The 25,985-nt window shown below is 41.5% G+C and overlaps 1 protein-coding gene across 2 annotated transcripts; it reads left to right on the forward strand.

Annotated features, from left to right (window-relative positions):
- Positions 1-21,160: 21,160 nt before the first annotated feature.
- Positions 21,161-25,568, forward strand: LOC147849278 (uncharacterized). Of its 2 annotated transcripts, XM_087337694.1 has the most exons (6): positions 21,161-21,747; positions 22,958-23,076; positions 23,167-23,285; positions 23,686-23,813; positions 24,655-25,249; positions 25,400-25,568. In XM_087337694.1, exons 1-6 carry the CDS (start codon positions 21,576-21,578, stop codon positions 25,401-25,403), a joined length of 1,137 nt encoding a protein of 378 aa, XP_087193820.1. In that variant the 5' UTR covers positions 21,161-21,575; the 3' UTR covers positions 25,404-25,568. The 2 variants fall into 2 exon arrangements, with proteins under 2 accessions (XP_087193820.1, XP_087193819.1); XM_087337693.1 differs by having other exon boundaries at positions 21,162-21,747; positions 24,655-25,568.
- Positions 25,569-25,985: the final 417 nt, after the last annotated feature.

Here is a 25,985-nt window from a genome sequence, read left to right on the forward strand (position 1 = left end):
GACAGACAGAAGGATCTCTCTCTCTCTCTCTCTCTCCTAGTTTTGAGTATTTACAAAACTAGTCTCCCTATGTTTCTAGAAATTTCTAGAAGGTTCTGGAATTAGAGCTTCTTATGGAAGTTTCTTGAAGTTCCTGGAAGCTGCTGTTGGAATATCCTCTGCAAGTTTCTACAGTTGTTTTCTGGAAATTTCTGGAACGTTCTAGCATTGGAGCTTCTTTGGAAGTTTCTAGAAGTCCCTAGAAGCTGTTGGAATATCCTCTCGAAGTTTCTAGAATTGTTTTCTAGAAATTTCTGGAAGGTTTTGGAATTGGAGCTTCTTCACAAGTTTCTGGAAGCTGTTGGAATATTCTCCCGAAGTTTCTAGACGTTCCCCAAAGGGCCCTATCACCAAAACATAAATCATGCCCCAAGATGCCATTTGCAAGTTGCAACTATTGTTTAAGCTTGCTTTCACCCTGCAAACTCGCCCGCCGGATTGCCATTTTGCTACTGTATGTTGCTGCTACTGCAATCAATACATGGCTCAGATGATACACAACCCTATCCTTTCCCCTTGAGTTGTTTCCGAAATTAAGGTTGGGATCTTGTCTGACCACCCTTCACTCCAATCACAACTTGCATTCGCATCACTACATTCTAGCGACAAGCCGATTACCAAATGGGTGGAGGCAATAGGCGGTGTACCCGAATATGGTTTCCTTAATCGCTCGGTTCCTCTATGAACATATTTGGTTCGATTTTGTTGCCCGATTGAGCTCATCAACAAATAGGTGACCCGTTTCCTTAACCATGCGATTCAAGACCTCGGCAAGCACTACATTCTAGTGCATAAACTGAGCGTTACATTGTCATGATGTGTTGTAACTATTAAGGAAAGTGGAAGAGTTGGAACCTGAGTGGAGATAGAAAGTCAAAGGAAGTAATTTTTGTTTTGAGAATCTAAATAACTTTGAGTAGGTGTAGGAAATTGCATTAAAGAGGAGGGGGGATTAGGGTATTATCTTGTTGGCCTCCCCTCTCCTTCCCCTATAAAATGGGAACAGGAGGAGACAAAAATTGGGTGATTCCTTGTCTTTGTTTTGGGGGGGTTTTGGTGTTTGAGAAGACTCTGAGAGTTTTAGGGTTTGGGTTCTTCTTCTTTTTGGAGTCCAATTTTTTTTTTTCTCCTTAGGGAAGGTTTAGGGTTAGTTTCTCCTTTTCCCCATTTCTTCAAGAAGAGATATTGGTTGGGGTTTCACTCTCTTTTTGGTGTTTGAGAAGACTCTGAGAGTTTTAGGGTTTGGGTTCTTCTTCTTTTTGGAGTCCATTTTTTTTTTTTCTCCTTAGGGAAGGTTTAGGGTTAGTTTCTCCTTTTCCCCATTTCTTCAAGAAGAGATATTGGCTGGGGCTTCACTCTCTTTTTTCTTTATAGAATAAAAGTTATGGTTTGGGCTTCACAATTAGGTGATTTCAATTTGGGATCATCCTTCTTCTTAGTCCAACAGTTCTTCCCCTTATTTCGCACATGTATGCACTCACCTTAGATTAAACACCCTATGTTGAAGGCAGATTCTTGTTATAATCACTCATTAATCATTTGTCTTGATCGTGAATATGTTGCAATAAATGTGTAAACATTTGTTTCTAACCCAACATTCATTGAAGTCAGAATTTGTTATCGTGAGAGTCCCATAGATTGACATATTTGCATTCGTGGAGGTTACCAAATGAATGCACATGAATACGCATACGAATGCGTGAAAAAATATTTGTTAGAATTGGTCAACCCAATAACTCTTGGATTCTATGGAAACAACGATGTAGGCGAGTCTTCTCCAACCAAACCGCACATCCAACAAGGTTACTACAAGAGATATGGAGTGAAATTGTAGCCACTCTGAAGAGCCAATATGATGGCCTTAAGACTGGCTCCAATTGAGTTGAAAGACAAGGAATAGCTTTCATCCAACAATGGTCGTCCTCTCCCTTTCTTGTGTCAGTGGGCATCCACATAAGATGGAACTATTGTGTCCCTACATGGATTTGTATATAATTGTCTCATTTGTAAAAATTTATAACTAATGGAAAGAGTTTTTTTTTTGGAAAAAAAAAAAATTGTTAAAAATAATAATCATAAAGTCCCTACTTTTTAGTTTCGTAAATATATCATATATCATATAAAGAAGAAGACTTTGACAATAAAAAAGGGATATTTTACTTCACATTAAAAAGGAGACTTAGGCTAAAAATATTTTTATATTAGATGTAAGTTGTAACACTTAAAACTTAAAAGTATTTGTTTTATTTTTTATAATAAATAAATAAATAAAAGGTTCATTAACTCCCCACTTTTTACTCTCCCACAAAATTTTATATATTTATTTTTTTCCCAAAAAAATACTACTTCGCATTAGTTATCAAACAAAATTACATCATAGAACTCTCAAAATTCCTCTCAATAGCCCTCACTCTGGCCTTCCCACCAAAGCGGACATAGTCCCCACCTCATTTTCAACAAACGTATCCAAACAACTCCAATAACCTAGTTATTTGTACCATAACTATACAAATTTACAGCACCTAGACGTTGTTGGAAACTATTGGGGCAAACAACCATCGGGGTGCTTGGTAGTGCCATTGAGGCCCTGATGATGATCTACCGACCATAGGAGAATTACCCCATTTCAACAAGAACTTTGATCGAGATCAGCTGCATCAGATTCCCCCTTGTTGAGAGACAAGCTCAACATCGGTCGGATCGGCTGAAGAAGCTGAGGACCAGATCGGTTGGGACCGATCGGTTAGGCCGAGTGCGTAAACCGGGAGGCCGTGAGGAATATATTTGGGAGTTAGTGTAGGAGCTCTTAATGAGTATTGAAGTATTGTCAGTACTTCGGTCAGTCCTTCTAGGACTTGTATAAAAGTGTTCATTGAACACACATATATATAGAGTGTGGTGAATAGAGATTGGGTTGTTGTTGAATATAGTTCGTGTGTTTTCTCTCTCTCCCTCACTCTCTCTGTCTCTTCCACGTATACTGCGTAAGCTCAAGCTCTCCATTGAACCTGAGTTTTCTTCCTCCTGTTCGGCCTTCATACTTGCTTCCGCACGCTACTTTTTACATGGTATCAGAGCGTGAGGGTTGAGAACCTCTCTGCAGCCGACACAGCTTGACGAAGAAGAACAAGAAGAACGATGGATAGAGGCATGGCGAGCTCGCTTCCAACAGAGAAGCTCAACAGAACCAACTACGCGTCTTGGTCCTACAAGATGCACCAGTACCTGCTCGAGCATGACTACTAGAGTTATGTCGAAGGAGCTAATGACGCGGCACCCAAATTGACACATAGAGACTTCGCGTCGTGGGAGCAATCGGCGAGCAGGGTATTATACTACTTCGCGTCGTGTGTGGGCGAACAACTATTGAGCTATATTCGGGATGCAAAGACGCCGAAGGGTGCGTGGGAAAATCTGAAGAAGATTTTCGCCGCGAGCACCACAACCAGGAAGCTTCAGCTCCGACAGGAGTTGAGCAACCTACGACAACGCGACTTGTCGGTGGCGGACTATACCTCGAAGATCAAGGATATCTGCGACTCCCTCGCCTCCATAGAGGTGAACATTGAGGAGAGCGAGATGGTCCAGATCTGTCTCGGAGGTTTGGCGTCGAAGTTCGGAGCGTTCCGAACGGCTGTGTGTACCCGGGAGAATACACCGTCCTTTTTTTACTTACAGTCAATGCTCCTGGTAGAGGAGAACCACGCGGGTGCGTCTACAAGCACGCATACCAACAACAGAATGTTGTACATGGAGGGAGTTAGGCCCCGTGGACGTGGAGGATGAGGCGAGTCGGCGCGCAATGGAGGCGGCCGACGAGATCAAGGAAGAAGGCACCGAAGTGATGCCGACAACAACTCCGGACCCTCTGGAAACAGAGGGAGTCGAAGCGATGAGAACCGGCAAGGGAAGGCCATCGCGGAGTGCTGGTACTGTGGCAAGAAAGGCCACAGGGAAAGTGAGTGCAGGAAGAAGCGCGCCGATTTGGAGAGAACCGGTGACGGAAACGGCTCCGGACATACCGACAAGGGAAATCGGCAGCGATCGCACTACACCGAAGACTCTAGGAGAGCCGGAGAAGGGTCTACCTTCGTGACGAGACACGACGCAAACTCAATGAAACAGACCACCCCGAGATCGGACGAGGTGTGGTACGTAGACTCCGGCACGTCAAACCACATGACGAGCCATAAGGAGTGGTCCTCGTAACTTGAAAAATCGATACAACCTGGTGTAGTCGCAACAGAAGACGACACTCCGCATCCGATCGCGAATGTCGGAGAAGTTCCCCTTAGCCATGTCGGGCAGAAAGGGAAACTCATGAACGTGTTGCACGTTCCAACAATCACGAAGAACTTGGTCTCGGTCGGACAGATCGTCGACCAAGGGATGGAGGTTCGGTTTACACACCTCGGGTGCTTCATTGAGGAAGAAGGCCGTGTGATTGCGCAAGGGCGCAGAGACGGGAGGATGTTCATCCTCGACTCCACTGACGGCGGCACCACAATGTTCGCGAAGGGACAAAAATCCGAGTTGGACATCGACTTGTGGCACAAGCGGATAGGCCACGTCAACTACCAGCAGCTTCAAGATCTGCAAACGAAATAGGTAGTGTTCTGATTGCCCAAATTTAGTGGCTGAAAGGCACAAATTTGTGAAGCCTGCCAGCTCGGGAAGCAACACCGACTTCCCTTCCCCAACAAGCGAAACCGGAGCCGGAACAAGCTCGACCTTATACACTCCGATGTATGGGGGCTGGCACAAAACGTTAGTCTTGGCGGGAGCCGATATTTTGTCTCCTTCATTGACGACCACACGCGGCACACGTGGATCTACCTCATTGAGAGGAAGAGCGAAGTCTTCGACTGTTTCCGGGACCTCAAAGGGTTCGTGGAAACGAAAACAGGACGAAAGGTCAAGTGCCTGCGGTCGGATGGCGGGAAAGAGTACTTTTCCGGTCAATTCAACGGTTACCTACAACAAATGGGAATTCGCCGCGAATTCAGTTGTAGATACACGCCGGAGCAGAACGGCGTGGCCGAGAGGAAGAATCGATCAATTGTGGAAGCGGCACGGGCAATGCTGGAGGAGAAGAGCTTGCCCAAGTTCTACTGGGCCGAGGCGGTAAGGACCGCGGTATACATCCAGAACCGGATCGGAGACAAAGTGTCGGCGCACGAGCTATATTTCGGAACGAAGCCGAACTTGCGACACTTGAGGGTGTTCGGTAGCATTGCGTATGTGCATGTACCGAAGGAGAAAAGGAGGAAGTTGGACGCAAAGGCCGAGAAATGCATCTTGGTCGGTTACTCGGACGAGTAGAAGGGTTATAAGTGTTATAACCCTCGCACCAAACAAGCGCGTGTTAGTTGCGACGTTGTGGTTGACGAGTCCGCGTCCTGGTACCAGCCCCCGACTCCAAACCCCGACTCCAATCCGTGTTCTGACGATGAGATCAGCGAGGCCGAGATGCCTCTGGATGAGCCTGAAATCGAGACCCGCGAAGAGAGTCCGATTTCACTCCGCTTAAGTGGACCGATTGGACGACTGAGTCGGTACGATCAGTCCGATGAAGAGCCGACGAGTAGTGGAGACTCGGCCATGCATTCCCCGCACAGGAAGCCGAGGAGACAGCTTACGAGCAAAGAGAAAGGGAAGAAGAAGGTGCCGGATTCCGGCACGGATAAGAACGAGTCAGACCGACGCGAGTCCGACTCCGAGGGAACCGGTGACGGGTCTTTAAAGATGAAGACCGCGTCGACCGAGAAGGCCTCGACATCGGCTAATGTGAGATTACGCCGATCTACCCGCCAGAAGAATCATGTTTTGCGGTTCGGATACAACGAGTACATGGCGCATCATTATGCGTACATGACCCATGTAGCGGAAGTGGGTGAGCCGAAGAGCTATGCAGAAACGGCTAAAGACGCGAATTGGCGTGCCGCGATGGAGGAAGAGATGCACGCATTGGCGGAGAACGAGACCTGGGACCTGGTTGACGCACCAACAGGGGTAAAACCGATCGGGTGTAGGTGGGTGTACAAGGTCAAGTACAACACAGATGGCTCGGTCAACCGGTACAAGGCTCGGCTAGTGGCAAAGGGCTACGCGCAGAAACACGGCATCGACTACGATGAGACGTTTGCGCCGGTCGCGAAAATGATGACCGTCCGTGCTTTGCTCGCAATAGCTGCGGTGAAGGGGTGGCACTTACATCAGATGGATGTAAAGAATGCATTCCTGCAAGGTGACCTTGAGGAACAGGTGTACATGGTACAACCCCCCGGATTTCATTCTGGAATGAACTCCTCGGCAATATGCCAACTGAAGAAGTCCCTTTACGGACTAAAGCAAGCCCCACGTGCCTGGAACGCGAAGATCACGCAACAACTGCGTCGGATGGGCTTCCTCACGTCAAAATCGAACTCTTCCCTGTTCATCCGGAAAGGTCGACTCGGATCGGTTAGTATTTTACTATATGTTGATGACTTGGTCATCACCGGCACCGACCTAGGTGAAATTGACCGCGTGAAGCTCTAGCTTGCGGCATCGTTCGACATGAAGGATTTGGGGAACCTTCATTACTTCCTCGAGATTGAAGTGATCCGTACCCCCGAAGGCATATTGATCAGCCAACGTCATTACGTGCTGAGTATGCTCTTCAAATTTGGGATGGCCGACTGTAAGTCCGTCTCGACTCCTCTGGACAGAACCGTCAAGCTTCGTCCCGATACGAGAAAGGTATGCAACCCGACGAGGTTCCGACAAATTGTCGGAAGCCTCATATACTTGACCATCACCCGACCCGACCTCAGTTATCCGGTCGGAGTGATCAATCAGTTCATGGCGCGACCTACTGAGGAGCACCTCCAATGTGCGCAACGCATACTTCGGTATGTCAATGGCACTAAGGACCGGGGACTGCTATATCAGACCGGTGCCGCCACGCAGTTAGTCGGCTACACCGATGCTGATTGGGCTGGCAACACCGCCGATCGTTGATCCACGTCTGGATACGCGTTCTCCCTCGGGAGTGCCGCGATCACGTGGAGCAGTAAGAAGCAGTCGACAGTTGCACCATCGAGCACCGAAGCTGAGTACCGAGGAGCGGCTGTCGCGACATGCGAAGCCATATGGTTGAAGCGGCTGCTTAGAGACCTGCAAGAGGAGGTGTCAGATCCAACGACGATCTACTGCGACAACCTCAGCAGCATCCAGCTTGCGAAAAACCCCGTTTTCCATGCACGGACCAAGCACATTGAGGTGCACTACCATTTCGTCCGTGAGCGTGTCCTTTCCGGTGAAGTCGAACTTCAGTACGTTCCGACGGATCGGTAGACTACCGACATCTTCACCAAGCCCCTTGGTCTGGACAAGTTGCGGCAATTCTCAGGTGCGCTCGGATTGCGACACCTCGACGTGCCAAACTTGAGGGGGAGAATAGTCCCGAACGACCAAGCAAGGCAGCAGGAAAGGAGCAGAGACCGCGACACCGAGTCAGTTGACTCGGTTGTCAAGTTGGACTTTGGATCGGCTGAAGAAGCCGAGGGCGGACCCGCGGAAAAGTCCGGAAGCGGACAGAAGGGGAGCAACCAAAGGAGAGAGCCGAAGCCAACCACGCATGGGGAAGATGACGCCACCGAGGGCGAGAAGACCGAAGACGAGTTGGAGACAGCCAACTCGAACGAGAGCGAAAACCGATCGGAGATAGCCGAGTCAGTTCGGATGTTTGATTCAGATACGTTGAATCAACCGAGGCCCAAGCGGAAGAAAAGGCAGCAGGAGAAGCGTCAACACCGCAACGACAGAAGAGCTGATAAGGGCCACATGAGCAGACAAGCCGACCAGAAGGGTCGAAGCGCGCGGAGTCAAACAGGCCGTGGAGCGCGAGCGAGGCGTGAAGCTAGGAGGAACCGGAGCTGTGAGCCCGAAGATCCCGAAGAGCCTCAAGTTGAGCTTGAGGGGGAGTGTTGAGAGACAAGCTCAACATCGGTCGGATCGGCTGAAGAAGCTGAGGACCGGATCGGTTGGGACCGATCGGTTAGGCCGAGTGCGTAAACCGAGAGGCCGTTAGGAAAGATATTCCGTGAGGAATATATTTGGGAGTTAGTGTAGGAGCTCTTAATGAGTATTGAAGTATTGTCAGTACTTCGGTCAGTCCTTCTAGGACTTGTATAAAAGTGTTCATTGAACACACATATGTATAGAGTGTGGTGAATAGAGATTGGGTTGTTGTTGAATATAGTTCGTGTGTTTTCTCTCTCTCTCTCACTCTCTCTGTCTCTCCCGCGTATACTACGTAAGCTCAAGCTCTCCATTGAACCTGAGTTTTCTTCCTCCTGTTCGGCCTTCATACTTGCTTCCGCACGCTACTTTTTACACCCCTTAATCGAGTCGTATCGTCCCCGCAACCAAGAGACCAACTCAAACCAGATATTTATTAATACCTCACCACTAGGGATCTTTTGTTGTTGAAAAACAAACTTACAACGGTTGGTCCAAATGTTCCAGACCGATAAACAAGCCACCATCCTCCATATCTCTTCAAAAAGTTCTAAGTTAGTGCCAAGTCGAACTCTAGCCCGTTGAAACACCTTGCCACCTTGCATTATAAATCCATGTCCGTGAGGGTTTAACTGTTCAGCCCAACCTTCCCTTGTTAACTTCAGCCCCTGTACGGACCCCCATACAACTCTCCCATTCACGCCGCATGCTGCCACTATCCGGAGACTTCTACCCCAAATGTTAATAGCCTCGTTACAATTCCAAAAACAATGAGGAATTGATTCCAAAGGGTGACCACAAAATTTGCATCCAGCCTCACCACCACGACACCTAAGCCACGCCCCCACTGGTACAGCTTTGTGACTAAGAAGCCACAACCAAAGCTTTATTTTTTCTGGCATATCGAACGCCCATAGCCTCCTCCAAAACGACTTCAACCAGCCATCAGAAATGCCTTTATCCTTCCAGCTATTGCAAGTTAGGGCAACACCCATCGATTTAGATCCAATGATTTGCCTTCCTAGCTTGGTAGTGTACTCGAAAAACCGTTCAAGTTTGTTCGTTCCCGGTTTCTGCCACCACACCTCTAGTGGATCCCAATCCAGATCACATATGGGCTTGTTGTCAACTATCCAAAGCTTACAATCAAATTGCAGCTTCCCTGGGTCCGGGTTTACTTGCCACTTCTTACCTTCTAGCATTGCCACTCGTACTGCCAACCACTGGCCATTGTCTGCCAAAGCACTTAGGTTGCCCCACCACCGATACTCATTAGATGGGCACCTACCTCGTATAATTTGTGCATCGTCCTCACCCACAAACCACCTAAACCAAACCCCCTCTTCTTCATTCAGCCTAGCTTGACCATCAACAGCCTTATCTATCAAATGGGTAATCTTTTCCAGCCTGCCAGTAAATCTAAGGCTACCAACCAGTCCCTCCCTTCTTCTCCTTTTGAACTCCTCCCAGTCTCTTACTGAACTAACATTGTACTCTACCATTTTTCCCCATGGCAAGTATTTTTTCTGACCAAGCATCATACCATCATCACTTCGAATCCTGGGGTTCCAAAATAGAGGTTGACGGAGTTGTTCCTCCATTGTTTTTGGCTGCATTAAGACAAGCCCCTCTCTTAAACTTGACCATGCCCTCATTATGGAGCGGGCCACCCTATCCTCCATGCTAGTAGGTTCTTTTAACGTTAGGCCTGGACTAAACAACCACCATGTCTTTGTCGTCCAAGGGCCGCCATTCCTCGGACACTAGAGTTTAACTCTGTCTCTAAGAAGCAATTTCCACAATTCTGGTCCAGGTTGGAGACTTCGCACCAAGAGCTTACCAAGTAAAGCCTTACTTTGGTGAACCGGATCCACCAGCCAAAGTCCACCTTGACTTTTTTCCTTGATCAAACAACTCCAGGCCACTTTAGCTGACGTTGTCTCATGGTCTCTACCCGACCAAAGGAATCCTCTCACCATTGCCTTAATATTTTTTATGCAATCTTTATCTAACATCCAACATGGCAACGAGTGCCACATGGTGGCCAACAAAATGTGGTTTACCACAACCACTCTACCTGCAAGGGAAAGCTTTACTGATGTCCATAACCGAAGCTTTTTTCTAATTTTGTCTTTCACTTGCTCAAGCTGCTGATTTTTCTGAATCTCTACTCCCACCAAAAAGCCCAAATACTTAACAGAGCTTCCATTAGGAACCCATTGAAAATCAACATTAGGTTGCCAATACGGCCTGGAGTTTGGACTTACCCAAAACCCTCTACTTTTGTTCCAATTAATTTTCTCCCCTGATGCTTCACAAAACAACTCAATTCGTTTTTCAGCCTGCTGTAAATTAGCATCATTGCCTTGCAGATAGAGCATAGTGTCATCTACATACATGGAGTCCAACAAGCCCTTGCAAGCATGTGGGACAACCAAACCCCGAATTCCTCCATCCGGTCTATTTAGAAAGAAAGAGAATGCCTCTGAAATAAATAAATAAAGATAGGGGGCCAATGGGCACCCCTGCCGGACAGACTTGCATAATGGCATTGATGGGCCCCGTTGCCCTAATACCAACACCCTACTCAAGCTTCCTTTGTAAAGGGCCAACGCAGCTGCTCTCCATTTTGAGGGTAGTCCCAACCGCTCCATGACTTTGTCTAAAAACGGCCACTGTACTCTGTCATATGCCTTCTCAAAGTCAAGCATGAGGCATGCAATATGTTGATTGGTTTTCTTCGCCAGGGCAATCGCTTCCCAAAAGGTCAACACATTATCAATTATACATCTATTTTCCATGAATCCTGTTTGTCCAACACTAATTAGCGCATGTAAGAGGGGTTTGACCCTCTTGGCCAACATATTAGCAAAAATCTTATAGATTGTGTTGAGCAGCGTAATCGGTCTCCATTGCCTCACATTCGTAACTATACCCTTTACCTTAGGAATTAGAAATATTAGTCCCTCTTTAAAATGTTCAGGGAGGTACCCATCATCCCATGCCTCATTTAGTCCAGCAATCAGGTCAACCTTAATTAGTTCCCAAAAAATTTCATAAAAATCTTTTGATAATCCGTCATCGCCTGGACAAGATGTACTACATATACTTGCCAAAGCGTCTGACACCTCTTCTTCCGAGAGTGGCCCTGACAACTTAACTTGTGCAACCTCTGAAATTCTTGGTTGCATTCCCTCCAATACAAATTCTGCTAGCGAAGGCTGGGTTAGGAGCATGTAGCCCACAACTCGACTCGACCCTAAGTTTGTTGATAATCAAATTTAAATAGTTGCTTCAGCTTCAAGGTATAAAAACGGATTTAAATAGTTTTACAAGTGTCATATGTGAGATTCGAACTCATAACCTCACATATCAACCACCAAGTGTGAAACATTTAGTAAGTATTTTTATGAGTTTATATATTGTGAAATGCACATAAGAGATCAAAACCACTCTACTTAGCTTCTTACTACTTAATCAATTTATAGTTGATACAACAGAACCCATTTGGGTTGGCTTGGCTAAAAAGGGTGTGCTAAAAGGGTGGGTCATTTTGGGCACACGCATCCTAAAAAGGGTGTGCTAAAAGGGTGGGTCAACTTGGGTACGTGCATCCTAAAAAGGGCGAGCTAAAAGGGTGGCACAAAGGAACACATGCACACCACAATATTATCGTCATAATTATATCTTTTGGAATTGCGTACAAGCTCCCATGCATCACGCATTAACTTGTAGTGGTTGCACATCGCATGCATCATGTGCACTCTCATGTACTCTTGTTTTAACACCTATTTAAGAAGATGGAAGTGAAGCATCTACTCTAGGCATCAAATAAAATATATATAATCAATTGGTCAAGCTAGATGATCATCAAGAAGGTTTCTCATGTCTCAAGATCCTGAAGGTGAAATATTATAACTTTGATAATAAAAACTTATATTTCGAATTAAAATGGAGCATATTTTTATCTTCTTTAATCCTACACTATCTTTATCTCTTGTTTATACTTGTCTCTCTCCCTTTCTTTTACGTCACTCCTTGTTCATAACTTTCGTGGCTTGATACACAAATCATGACCTCTATGAAAACTCATAAACTGGACAAATGAGTTGAAAAATGGGAAGGACCCAATACGCAAGAGGGAGCCTAGGAATGGGTTCAACGCACACGAGGGAGTCGCAAAGAACCCTTGACCCTAAAAAGAATGCACAAAGGCCATCAGTTTGCGAAGTCTGGAAGCACACAAAGGTTATGATCCCTCAAGGCTCAAACCAACACAAATGTATGGACGTTGTGAGCCCACATAGGCGTTGCACAAGACAAAAGCACGAAACTCTAACATAAGCACAATGTACGAAACTTGCAAACACCCAGACGCCCACCATTACACTAAGGCCACGTTTACATGAAGGTTGTAATTACACGAAGGCCACAATTACATTGTTGTGATGTGGGGTGCTCATGAGAGGAAAAGCGACATATTCAAGATATATGATTGAAGGATAAGCCAAAAGTCTGCCATGTATGGTATTATTTAAAATAAAAAACATAGCTCGATCAACTAGAGTTTACTCTTAAAATGATAAGGTCAAATGTTTGAATCTCATATGCACCACGAGAGGTATTATGCGGATTTAATGTGTCAAACGAATGAACTGTGAATATATGAACATAATTATTAGTATTTTGCTCACACTAGGCGCTATGAGAAGATAAATATAGGTGCATGGAAAAGTGAAAAAGCAAAGTGCATGCCAAAAAAGAGATTCACTATTTTTATTTGCATGAGGAGCTCCAGAAACTTATAAAGGGAGAAGAGAGTTCATTGTCATGAATTGGATTTTAGCATAATGTGAAAGTGTTGCCAAGATTCGAGGTGGCTAGGGGTTGCAATTCAAGAGGGCGTGGCATGTAAGACCAACAATGACAATAGATGATGTGGTCGTAGTCTATTGGGATGTTGCAACGAAACTCGAGGATCCCCTCCCTAAAGCTCTAGCCCTAAATCATATACTCCTCTATCTCATCTACTTACTAGTAACTACCATAAAAATCACTCCACATAACAAAGTTGAGGTTTCACCTCATTATATATTGATTCAATTGTGAACTTTTGATGTAACATGTTATTTTAGCACCCATATAAATTTATTTATGGTAATCCTACTATCTATGTTAATCATGATCAAACAATAATTGTGACAACTTTTTTGGCTCATAAATCCAAGCATGAAGTGTGAAGATACTAGAACATTCCTCTAATTTAATGGAAACCGAGCCCCTGGATTTCACATTAGAGGGTTCATACTGCTATCACAAAGAGGTCACAACAAAATTTTCAGAACATAAATCTAAGCTACAAACGAAAATGGACAAAGAAATGAAATTTTTGAACAGGAGTCAAATTGCCACGTCACTTGCACCAAAATCAGCCTTCCATTTTTAACTATATGAAAAATAAAGAGCTTATCCACACAAAATTTGAGCCCTTTTTTGCCACTTTGTTGTCCCACAAAAAAAAACCCACCCCACTTTGCAAGTATGGGTAGGTGCAAGGAGTCATTTACCAGGAAGCGATCCCCGTCGACTGAGAGTTTAATGATAATTTGGTTTAATCTTATTTCTACGCTACAAGGAAAGTTTGACAGCCTTCAGGGGCCCTTTGACACGAGTGAAGAAGCTAGATACCGCTACCTTCTAAAATGGAGAGGTTCTTCGATGCTACAAATGATGGATGACAATGCAAAGTGGATTTATCAGCCATCCCGGTGGTTGTTTCCTCCGAGGGTACCAAACATAGAGGTGGGTGCCGAATTGTGAAGAGATTAGAGGATGTCTTTGCCGAATGTGGGTTGTGTGAGGCTCATGTTGAGGGGATTTTGTCGAGTAATATTGTGATGGGGCTTTGTTGCTTCATTTATACATGTTTTCTTGTACCCATGCAATTTGGCTTGTTACATGTGAGTTGTATATTATCCTATGTACTTTTTCTTAACTAATGGAAGTAGTAATTTGTTTGAAAAAAAAAACACTACCCACAACTTTAAGAAAAGGAGATATTACTTCCAACATACCCTATGATGACCAATAAAATACATATAGTCAACCTAATAAACTTACATATTTATTTAACACACCCACATTCGTACTTAAATACATGCATTCATACATACACATGTATACATCATATATTCGTTCATACATACATACACACACACACACGAAAACCTTACACTCTCACAAGAATTTTGTAAAATGAAAAATCCTAAATCATAAACTCTAAAAAGCAAATGCAAAAACTAAGTGTCCACAAGCACTCTAACATCGACGACTCCACATATCATATCCTCTCTAGTTCAAGACTCTAGTGATCCCAATCATATTTCACACGCACCCGTGTATCTTCGAGACTACGTGAAGGCCACAATTACATGATGGCTTAAGAACATGCAAAGGCTTTACAATAAAATATGCATATAAGTTTTTAGGGAAAGCAAAGCACGAAAGGAGCACATGATGATTGATTGCAAGAAGGCAAATAAGCATTTTGTCTAGCTAGGAATTCAAACAAGAAACCTCTCCTAATCACCCCTCCATTGGCATCACATCTTCCTTGGTCCAAGTCCTTAGTGACCCCTCTTAAGTAGCATATGCACACACAATTATACATATTATCCACAAGCAAAATTATTGGATGAGGGGACCACCAACATGCTTCAACGTTGTCGTGAAACCAATGTGCGCTTGTGTTAATATCGAGTAGGACCTCATGGGACTTGATCAAGGGAAGATGGTGTCCTTGGCGAAAGGTTGAGGGTGAGTAATATACTTGAAATATGTGGGAACACTTGGAATTACCACCTTTTGAGAATGCAGGGTATGTTGTGATAGCCATTTGGGGATATTTGCTCGAATCTATACTAACTTGTTTCTCTTTCAACGAGAAGTAGAGGCACCCATCTCTTTTCCCTTACTCCTTCTCCCCCACTTTTCACTTCTCCCTTTTTTCAACCTCAACATATTTAGCAAATTTTGTAGCAACCCTTAAACAATCTTGAATATTAAGAATGCCATTATAAACCTTTCATCGACTATAGAAATACATGAAGGTGGAAATTCTAATACATGAATTTTGTTGCACTAATTCTAATACATGAAGGTGGAAATATTTTCCTCCGATGACCATAAATCCTGAAAGAGACCAAAATCAAAATACACACAAGAGTTACCATCCTAATTATCTCAAAATGAAGAACACTAAAGTCTATTGAAATAAGAGATTAAAATGCTCAAACAAGGTTGATCACCTCTAACTACGGTTCCTAGACAAATGTGAGTATGTTAGACTTGCTTCACACATCATTCCCATAGTAGAGTTGAGGGATGGTTGGAGTGCAATGAAATTATTGCAATCATTAAAATTGAGAAGGGAGGACATTTGTACTAGTGGAGGACAAGAGTTTCGGGACACAAAAGTCGAGCCTATTGGTGACATGAAATATTGAGAAACAGTGAGGCCCAACATTTATTGCATTAATGAGATGGGCTTGAAAAACTTCTTTAGGTCATCTAAGAAGTAGTCATGCATGGCATTAGTGGTGAATTTTGAAAGTGATTAAAGTTCAAAAGCGACGAAAGGATATATTTAACTCGTATCAAATGTTATCACAAACTCTTATCTATGGGGCTAGTTGGGATGGAGACTTCACTAAGGTCTATGGACAACTTCTAGTATTTATGGAATTATTGTTGTTCAAAAGTTGGGCTCCAAGAACAAAAGCTAGAGTGGCATGACTATGTGGGTGGCGGCTTGGATGTCGCAATCAATTGTGTTCATATCTTCAAGATTCAAGATTTAGATAATGTAATCATGAGTCAAGCTATATTTGCACTAGTATGTGGGTGTATTTGTGTTACTCCTTTTTTGTGGAGGCAATGGTCAAGAGTGACTTGGTGATATCGATGTGTTGGAGGTGAAGGTGGTTTGTCATTAATTAGTGTAATTACTTGTAATTACTTGGTGACTTGATGGAGTTGTTGTCGTCTAGCCCATCAGAGTTGTAATTCTCAAATTCTTTTATTGTTGTGTTAATGGTGTTATGATGTCTTATTCCTTTATAATAGGATTCTTCAAAGGATATGCTAATATAAACTAATATTAATACTATGTGTCTTACTACATGTCTCCAAAAATTGTCATTGTCAATGATTTTGAGTGCAAGTTACTGTCTCGATTTGCGTTGACTCTTTGCTAGACAAGTTAGTTGGTGTATAAACACATACACTTTCTTAGAGCATATGGTGTGTTGGATTGTCCTTTCTATGATGTGCAGGCTAGATTGGCGCATGTTGTTTTCTTCCTATAGGGACTTCGCTTTAAACATGTTTAAGAGAGCATGATTGTTCGAGATCTCAAGCTCCTTAGTCAAGTGCACGGTTATTCATCCACATGTGTGGGTTTCTTCTAGTGTAGGTTCCTTCAAGTGCACTCTCATTTTAGTGTGTGTCCGTTTTTCACTGTGATCGTTCTTTTAAATTACATTATTTTCACCATATGCTTATCTAAGGACATGCTTTTTGGTTGAGCATGCACTTGTCATTTTAACACTAGCTTGTTGGTAAGAAGATTGTTTAAATTGACATATTGTATTGCTCTTTGGGGGGGGGGGGGGGGGCACTATTTGATTGGGGATCCCATAGTATTGTTAGGGACTACAATGTGCACTCATTAGAGGCATGTGCGAGGACAAACTCTTTAATGACAATGGAATCAATGACGGAAATGGAGTCAACAAAAATGATGGTGACGAGGAGAAGGAGAGTGTTTGGTGGTTATAAAGATGAAGATGGAGTGGGGGATAGTGATAGTGATGGTGGGTAAAAGAGGGTGAATTTTGGTGATGAGGATCAAGATGTTGGAGAGTGTGCAGTGGGGTCTAGTGGGTAGCTATAATGAGTTTGGGGTAGCTGGTGAGGATGTTATGACAAGGTGAGATTTGTTCTTCTTGGTAGTGATGGCATGTGCATTAGCAGTGATGTTGAATGTTAGATTTAAGGGGGGGGGGGGGATTATGGAGAGGAGGTTAGAGATGAACAAAGTTAGATAAAGAGGAACGAGGAAAAGACAAAGAAGGTTGTGAGGGAACAAAAAAAGGGTGCAATAAATCAATAAATAAAAGAAAACTCCGATTGTGAAAAGAAAAGAAAAGTGGAAGAGAAATAGGAAGTAACAAACTATCTTTCAAGTTTGGTTGTGAACCTACAACCTTTGTGACTTGTAGGGAAAACAATGGGATCAAGTTAGTAAAATGGGAATTTTTTATTGTGCAGTCACACATGGCTTGTGTGAGTGGAGCTACAAGTTTGGTTCACATCCTGGTGATGGTTTGCCATTGTTTTATAAACTTCCATGGTGTAAGATGGTCTTGGATGCAGTTACCAGTGGATTGGGTAGAACTATACTACATTCCAGTAGTGTCATGGTGCCAATGGCATAGTGTGAAACACCCAAGTCACATGCATTCTCACAATTCCACAAGCATACCTTTAGGAGGTATATTTGATATCCCAATCATATTCCGAGAGGAACTTGCCCTATCATGTCCTTCGGCTTGTCGGCCTTTCTCCCTCAAGTACCTTGAATGTTCAACAAAGGTTGGTAATATGGGTTCTTACCTGTATTACGCCTCAACCCGAGTTGGCATTCTTACTTCAAATCACTTGAAACTTACCCAATGCCCTCATAAAATTATACAAACCAAGTTGTTATTGACACGAGAGAAACGTGTTACAAAATCCTTTCTTGATGTTTTGAATACAACTTCCAAAAAATAATTTGGATCTTTACATACATTGTCAACAAAATTGTGGCCCACCAGAGCATTAGGTCACTAGAGAACCAGGTCTATAAATTTATATTTTTCCCATAAGGAAATAAGTAATACCTTTATAACATAACATTAAGAAGTCTTTGAGGATGGTTGACAACTTCATGTTATGTGGCCCAATATTGCTTAGTCATCTCCTCTTTGCATATATATTCAATAGAATTAGAGCATTAAGCCACTAGATAACCCATGAGTTTTTTTTTCGTGAAGAAATCCATAACACCCCTATCGTAGAAAATTGAGAAGGCTTTGAGAATGCTTGTTTGTGACAATTTCATGGCGTGTCGCTCAATATTGCTCTATAATCTCCTCTTCAAAAGAAAATAAAAACTTAAGCCTTTGCATACATCTTCAATAAAAATGTGGCCCGCCAAAGTGTTAAAAGCTTTTATAGAACCCAATAAAGTAATGGTATTTTTCGAAGTAAAGAAATAGGTAAGACCTTTGTCATAAAATATTCCATACACCTTCAACAAATCTATGTCCCACCATAGCATTAAGTCAACCTTCAACCATAATATGAGCAAAATTCTAGAACATTGCAAGACATTATCAAATCCACACATAGTAGTATTGCATGAATCTAGCCATGCATGTGGTTTGGCTAGTTAGTGAAATGCATAAAAATACTATTTATGTGTTATTTTCTTGGTATCTAAACTTAAATAATTAATAAATTAAGTATCCCATCTATTTCTCAATTTGATTTTAGTTTTAACAATAACAAATTACAATAGTGGTGAAATAGACACGAATGTAATTAACAAAAGCTAAGATACTTTAATGACTATTCAAAGAATCCAAAAGCTAAGACACCCTAAGACTTCGAATGGTTGGAGTCGTGTTTTAATTTGATGTGTTATCATTGTAACGCATCATGCAAACCTTATCTCAAATGTAGAGTACTGGCATGATGCTTTGTTTATGGCACATCAAACATGATATTGTTAACATTATATTTCCTTGAGAAGATATAAATGTACAACTTTCACATAAGACATTGCATGCTTAGACTCATGTGATATTGAGAGTGTTGTTTTGGCAAGAAGTTGCCTTTGACAAATCCTCTTGACCATAAAGCACACAAACTTTCTCTGTACCATTCAAATTTGTCGCAATTTATATGTACCACGCTCCATGTTAACCAACAAGAACATGATACAAATTGTCAAAATTAAAACTAACGTAAAGCGTTACACCATCTTGTGAAATCTACTCATTTTAATAACAAACAAAATGGCGAGAGACTTTAAAAAATGTCATTGTTGTACGAGTCGCTACTAAAATCATTGTGGTCGATTTGAATGTTGAAGAATTCTACTTCTAGGTTTAAAACTGACAATTTCTAACAACACCACCATATATGTTCACTTTACGTATCCATATTTGTTTTCTCTTTCTACAAATTGTGGGAATAAAGGACTTGATTACGGGTGTAGACTGGAGGGTCCAATTAATTTGATGGATAACCACATCTTACTAATTCTAACAAATAATAGCATATAGGACGGGACACAAATACCGCATTGAACAACAAATACATGATACTAGTTGAACGTCGATTACAAAGAGTCTCTAGAAGGCATGGTAAAAAGCACGGTTCAACTCAGGCACCTAGTGTATACACCTAGGCTTTTAGTTGATAAAGAGGCCACGACGCAAAAAAGCACGGATGGTAAAAAGCGTGCTTTGGTGCCTGGGGTAGCAATTGTGTGGACCCGGGCTCATCTACGGTCAAAGAAGTCGTGACATAGGAAGCACAGTTAAGAATGCTCTTACGCAAGTGCTGATGGTGTGTGTGTGTGTAAAGAAGTTGCGGTAGCAACCTTGCTGAAAGCTAGGTGTGAAAAGGTTGTATGGTCCACTTGGAGATGGGGTGGGGAATAACAGGTGAGTGTCGACCGACAACAACAAGCGATTTTGTGCCTTTGCTTTATATTATGATTTGTTTTTTTGCTTTGACCCCAATGGCTCTCTTTTCCTGTTTTGCATATGTATATAAGCATGCATGCATGCAATGTATGTATGTATGTATGTATTGTGATCGAAAGTCAAGGAAGGTTTTTTTTTTTTAATATTTAAAGAAGATATCATTGTCATTAGTGTAAACATTTTACAAGATTTTTAAGCTCTATGTGATAAGCGGGGGGGGGGGGGGGAACAACCATTTAGGAAGCTGAAAATGCCAATAAGGAGTACCGTAATCGGATGTCATGAATGGAGTAGCTGACCAGACCAGACGATAAGAAACTCATTGCCGATATTGCAATTTTTTTTGAGCAATCAGAATCTCTCCTAATTATGTATACCATCCCAAAATTGACCCGTTCAAAGTATGAACTATGTCTAACCAAATATTTTGGAACCAATTGAGCTGCTCATGTTTTAAGTTATTGATGGAAAATAGAGAGAGAGAGCAGAGAGACTTTCCAATTGAAAGTCAAGGAAGGATGCATATGAAGAGGGGGGGGGGGGGGAATATTCTTCTTATTCACAGAATAAGAAGAAGAAGAAGAAGGATGTGAGGAAATAACAGACAGAGAGGGTCCACAGACAAAGAGACACAGAGACACAGAGATTTATATATATATATATATATATATGTATGTATAAAGAAAGAAAGAAAGAAAGCTTGATGACATGTCTCCAGAGTCCATTCTTACAGGTAACAGCAGTTATTATTTACTGCTCTGTTCCCTGCTTTTCTTTTGTTTTTTTGGATCTTTTTTAAGTATCTACTGCATTAATATCTTGAAACAGTAACCTTTTCCTTGTACACATTATCTTCTCTCTCTCTCTCTCTCTCTCTCTCTCTCTCTGTGACCACTTATCAACATCTGCATAAAAATGCAAGGAATGCAAGAAATGCAGAGGACCCATCATCAGTATACATATCATGATTCCCAAAAGACCTCATCATCTCCATTCACTGAGAAGATCAATTGCTTTTTTTATTATCCAGGGATCCTCTGTTCTTCTCTCATTTTGCAATCTTACATTCAGAGAGACAGGAGGCAAGAGAGAGACAGACGGATTTAAAAAATAGGTTCAAGCTATTGTATATCCTAAAAAGCTTATACTTGTCCATACGTTTTTGATTCTTTCAACCCTTTCACCCAGAGTTCTTATATATTCTTTTCTTCTCTCTTTGTTGATCCATTGATAGAGGAGGAAGAAGAAGAAGATAAGAGAAAAGAGGAGAATTTACTGTCCCCCCCCCCCCTTTTTCCCCCTCAAAAACCAAGAAGGAAAGCAAGACAGGTGCAGAGAGAGTGAGTGAGGGATTGAAAGAGAGAAAGGAAAAATTGGAGAGGCGGATGCATCTCAGTTGGTAAAATTATCTGGTGCAGAGCTGAAGGTCATGGGCTCAATCCCTACTACTAATCTGAAGTGACATCCAGTAAAATCAGTGCAATTTTCCAGATTTTGAACCCTGGTGCATGGTTTAAGGAAAAATATCCTATGGGATTTATTACCAGGATACAACCCTGATGCAAGAAGCAAGAAAGGAAAATCATTGTGTTGATGTCCAAAGAGAAGGGAAGTGGTGAGATGGTTCACTGCTAGGAAGGATACAACCCCAACAGGAAAGAAACAAAAAGAACAATCATCATGATGCTGTTGAATTAGAAGGAAGGCGATACAATGTCTCAAACACCATCATTAGAAGAAGCAGAAAATGTTGCAGTAATTGTTGGCAAAAAGAAAAGTAGTGTTCAAGCATTTGAATGGGCATTGAATACACTTATGACCTCTCATACCAGGATCCTTCACCTCGTACATGTGCTCAATCGGCAACAGTTTATTCAAACTCCAAGTGAGTAGAGCGATCATACATTTCTCTCTTTCATTTTCTTACTTGGTAGTAGTTCAATCACAAGTTTTTTAAATTCTGATAGACCCCCAACTGTCCCTTTTGTTCTTGAAATGCCCTTGAGTATTTGATATTATGGGAAAAACTCCAAAATACCCAGTAGGTCTCTCAAAATGCGACTGTTTTTTTGTGATTACCCCAAATACCCCTGGGCAACCCTGAAAGAATGAAAATAGGGGTGTTAATTCATCCCATATAATTGCACAAATTGCAGATATAATTGATAAAAAGAGTATGATGCAACTGATCATATGACAACTGCAGTATATAATTTCTTTTTCAATCGCAACCCTTGTTTTATTTCGAAATGCTTTAGAATTCTCTGTTTTAATTCTGAAATGCCACTTCTGTTTCCATTATTTTCCCAAACTCCCCGGGAGCCCCTGAATGAGAGAAAAAAAGGGATGACTTGATCCCATATAATTGCACAATAGCTCATGTGAATGATAAAAAGTTGATGAATTAACCATTTGACACGTAATTTCTTTTTTGGAGATTTTCTGAAGGGCATTTCGGGAGATAATGAAAAACCAGGTTAATTTCTGAACATACAGGAATATTGAGGATATTTGTATTTTTTCTTTTCCTAAATCTACATCACTATTACAAAGGGTCTTGTTGCTGTATAATCATAGTAGGCGGCAGGTCAACCTCATTCCCTAATGCAAAGTTTTGCCTCTTCTGTTATTATGATAGTAAGCTAGAAGTAAGAGGTAGCTATATTAGGGAATATGTTCGCTAAAGTTTTTTCTAGTCATCCGATTGATACTGTATTCAGAAATTGGGAACTTGTTGTGTTGTCTAAAGTTTTTGAAATATATCTCTTAGATGCTGTTTTTGCATTATGTGTCCAGATGTGTTAAAGGTCCAAAACCTTACAGCAAAATGGCTAGTGAATGAATAATTCTAACTTTTACAGTGGTGATTTATATAAACACAAAAAAAGATATTAGTTTTCTTGAATGTAATTGCATTTTTCTATTCAAATTTGAACAACTCATGATTGTTTCAGTTATAATTCAAAAGAACCTGTGGTTGAAGCTAGTTCTTCATGATTCATATCTCTTCAAAAGGAGCTGTATGGCTCATCTATATTGGATTCTACTTGATGTTATAATCGGTCTGAATTATTATTTTTGTTCTTTCTTTATAGTGGGTCCTCTGCCTTTCGACCAGGCAAATGAACAAGTTCAAAAGCAAGCTAGAGAACTGCAGTCTTTGAAAACTGAAAAGCTGCTACATGTGTACAAGAAGATGTGTGAAAAAAGAGAGGTAGATTCTGAACTAAAAACCATGGAGCGCGAACCTACTTTTATTCCTGCTTTATCATTCTAGTCGCTGACATCCATTCCTTTGTATCAGTTGAATTGCTATGTTCATTGCATAGAAAGTGATTCAGTTCAGAAAACCCTGCTGGAACAAGTCACAAAACTTAGGATCAGAAAGTTGGTGCTTGGGTCTTCCTCAGGATTTAAAATGAAGTAAGCATTTGTAAGTATTATTAAGTCATTATGGATTGCAAGATGTGGCTACCTTCTCTTCATTGAACTGAAGGGAGTAATAACTATTTGGACAGGATTATACTACATTATCCAATGCTTTTCATATAAATATCTGTTGCCGGTTAATGATATAGTCCTGGTGATAATTGTTTTTCCTACAAATAATATACAATCCTGCTACCTAAACAGAATAAAGAAATGAAATTAACCCTTTTCACAGCTTGGCAGCAAAGCTTGGTCCTTTGTACTTATTATTCCTTTTGTGTTTATTTCAGAATCTGAAATTTTGGAACCTGAAACTGCAAGTCAAACTTTAGAGACATGATATTTTTGTATATGAATCTTATGGCATACTGAATAATGATGCGTATATCTGCAGATGGTTTAAGAAATCGAACATCACTGTGTTTTTAACACAAAATGTTCCTGATTTTTGTGCTGTAATGGTGGTAAAAAATGGAAGACTTGTGTCGGTGAAAGATGCAACCGATTCCTCCGCAATTAAAGGTATTTCTGTTTGTTTTTTATTCTCAGGTTTTAGGAATTGTAAGGCAAAGAAGACTATCAAAGTTGGGGGTTTAGTAGCTAGTTTTAGCGAGAATATTCTCTTTTTATCCTGTTCTTGGTATTCTTGATCAGCTCACTCACAAGTTGTATATATTCTTTACAAACAATAAAAAGAAAGAATCATCCTTTCATTTTTCTTGGGGAGCTCTAACTTTAATGTTCTCCATTGATCATCATTTCCATGAGTATGAATGAGTTACCAAGGCCAAAAGAATTTTCAAAGGATCAATGCTTTTGTTAGGAGAGGATACGTAATTTTTCTGAACAAAAATGAAGACCTGATATTAAGATTTTAGTAACAATATTTCCCTGCTGCTAAGTTAGAAGATCCATGGGATTAAATTAATTGTTTTAGGGCAGAACACTGATGTCTGAAATACACACAGATAGGAGATTTAGTATCTGAATGTGAATCATGTAGTACAGAACACTGGTATCGGAGTAATGTAGGGCAGAATATCAATGTCTAATTGGTTCTCCTTCCTTTCCGCATTATGGGTTTCAATCTGAGTGCGTTGGGTGTCTTGATATAGAAGGGGATGCTAATCGACCAAATATTGTAGCTTGATAGGAGAATTAGTGTCTGAATGTGAATCATGTAGTACAGAACACCAATGTCCGAATCATGTAGGACAGAAGACCAATATCTGTAATTCATTCAGAAGGAGGCTTATCATCAATTGGCTGTGTCCTTTCCACATTATTGGTTTATATCTGATTGTGTTGGTTTTTTTCAATAGAGAGGTGGATGCTAATCGATCAAATATTTCTATCTTGGTAGGAGATTTAGTGTCTGAATGTGGATCATGTAGCACAAGTGACTATGAGCAAATGCAATACAAAGGTTTGTCTTCAAGTTCAGACTCCACCTGGCGATTCGGTGAATATTTCACGGATGAATATTCCGAGCATTTCCGGTCCCGTGGAGATTCCAATTATCGAAATCCGTCTGTTGGAAAGCTTCGTGATGAAATAGAAGAAGTATTGACGAGCCAAGCCTTTCAAAGCCTGGAGATCGGATCTCGCTCTCCAGTACCGATCTATAACATGCTTGAGACATCGAAGATAACAACAACAACAACAACAACTCCTCAACAACAAACTCATTCCGAAACCACCTTATGCAAAACATCAAACATGTCGATGCAGGGAACACAAGAAATGGTTTTGACGAAAGAGTCTGAAAGAACAGAGGAAGAGCTATGTGCCGATATAGGAGCGCCTTTGGAACCGAGTAAAATAGAGCGCGTGCACGGAGTGTCTAATGAAACAGAAAGACACGATGAAGTAATTGTTGCTCATTTGAATTCAGAGATACATGCTTTACGGCTAGAACTGGCTATGGTGAAGCGAGAAGCCGCGGAAAATAAACGCAGGTATCTTGAAGTTTTGAATGATCTCAAGTCAAAAGAAATGAATTGACTTATTGTCAAATCCATAAAAGTGTGAAAAACAGAGCTTGGTTGCGAGGTTGCTATGGAAAGGTCGTAATATATACCACTCATTCTCTTCGAAATGTTCCCCAGGTAACGTGACAAATAACAATTTCTACAAGCCCAAGTACGAAAGGTGGGGGTGGTGGTGGATATGGCAAATGTCTACTTTGTACTAGCATGTGGTGGTGAGAATATTAGTCTAATGTTTAAAATGAATGTTTGTAAAGATTCGGCAAATGTTACAAATTGTTTTAAGGAAATGAAACTAATATTCGCCAGGGAAAAAGTAAAAACAATTGGAAAATTTCGAAAGATTAGCCCTATCTTTTACACTTCGTTAACAAGTTCGAAGTGGTTTATGATGTTTTTATCTTGCCAATGAGGGTTTGGTCCACCAACTCTAATGTCACAATTTGAAGGAGAGGGAGAGACAAATAGATAGATAGATAGATTATATTATCGTTTTTGGAGGTCAAATATGACCTATGAGACAAAAAATATTACATTTCACGTGATACGTGTGAAAGTGAGTAGCAAGTCTCGATGTTTAAGAACTTTACCAATGAATGTTGCAATCGAGAGTGCACATTATGGTTGTGAGAAAAATTCGTGCAAAGATTGGGCTTGGTTGAAGAGATGCGGAAAGCATGGTTTAATATGATAAAAGGCAGAGCAT

The sequence above is a fragment of the Azolla caroliniana genome, unplaced genomic scaffold (assembly GCF_043228905.1).
Source record: "Azolla caroliniana isolate FFs.n. ecotype wild unplaced genomic scaffold, voAzoCaro1.0.p SCAF_92, whole genome shotgun sequence".
Taxonomy (NCBI): Eukaryota; Viridiplantae; Streptophyta; class Polypodiopsida; order Salviniales; family Salviniaceae; genus Azolla; species Azolla caroliniana.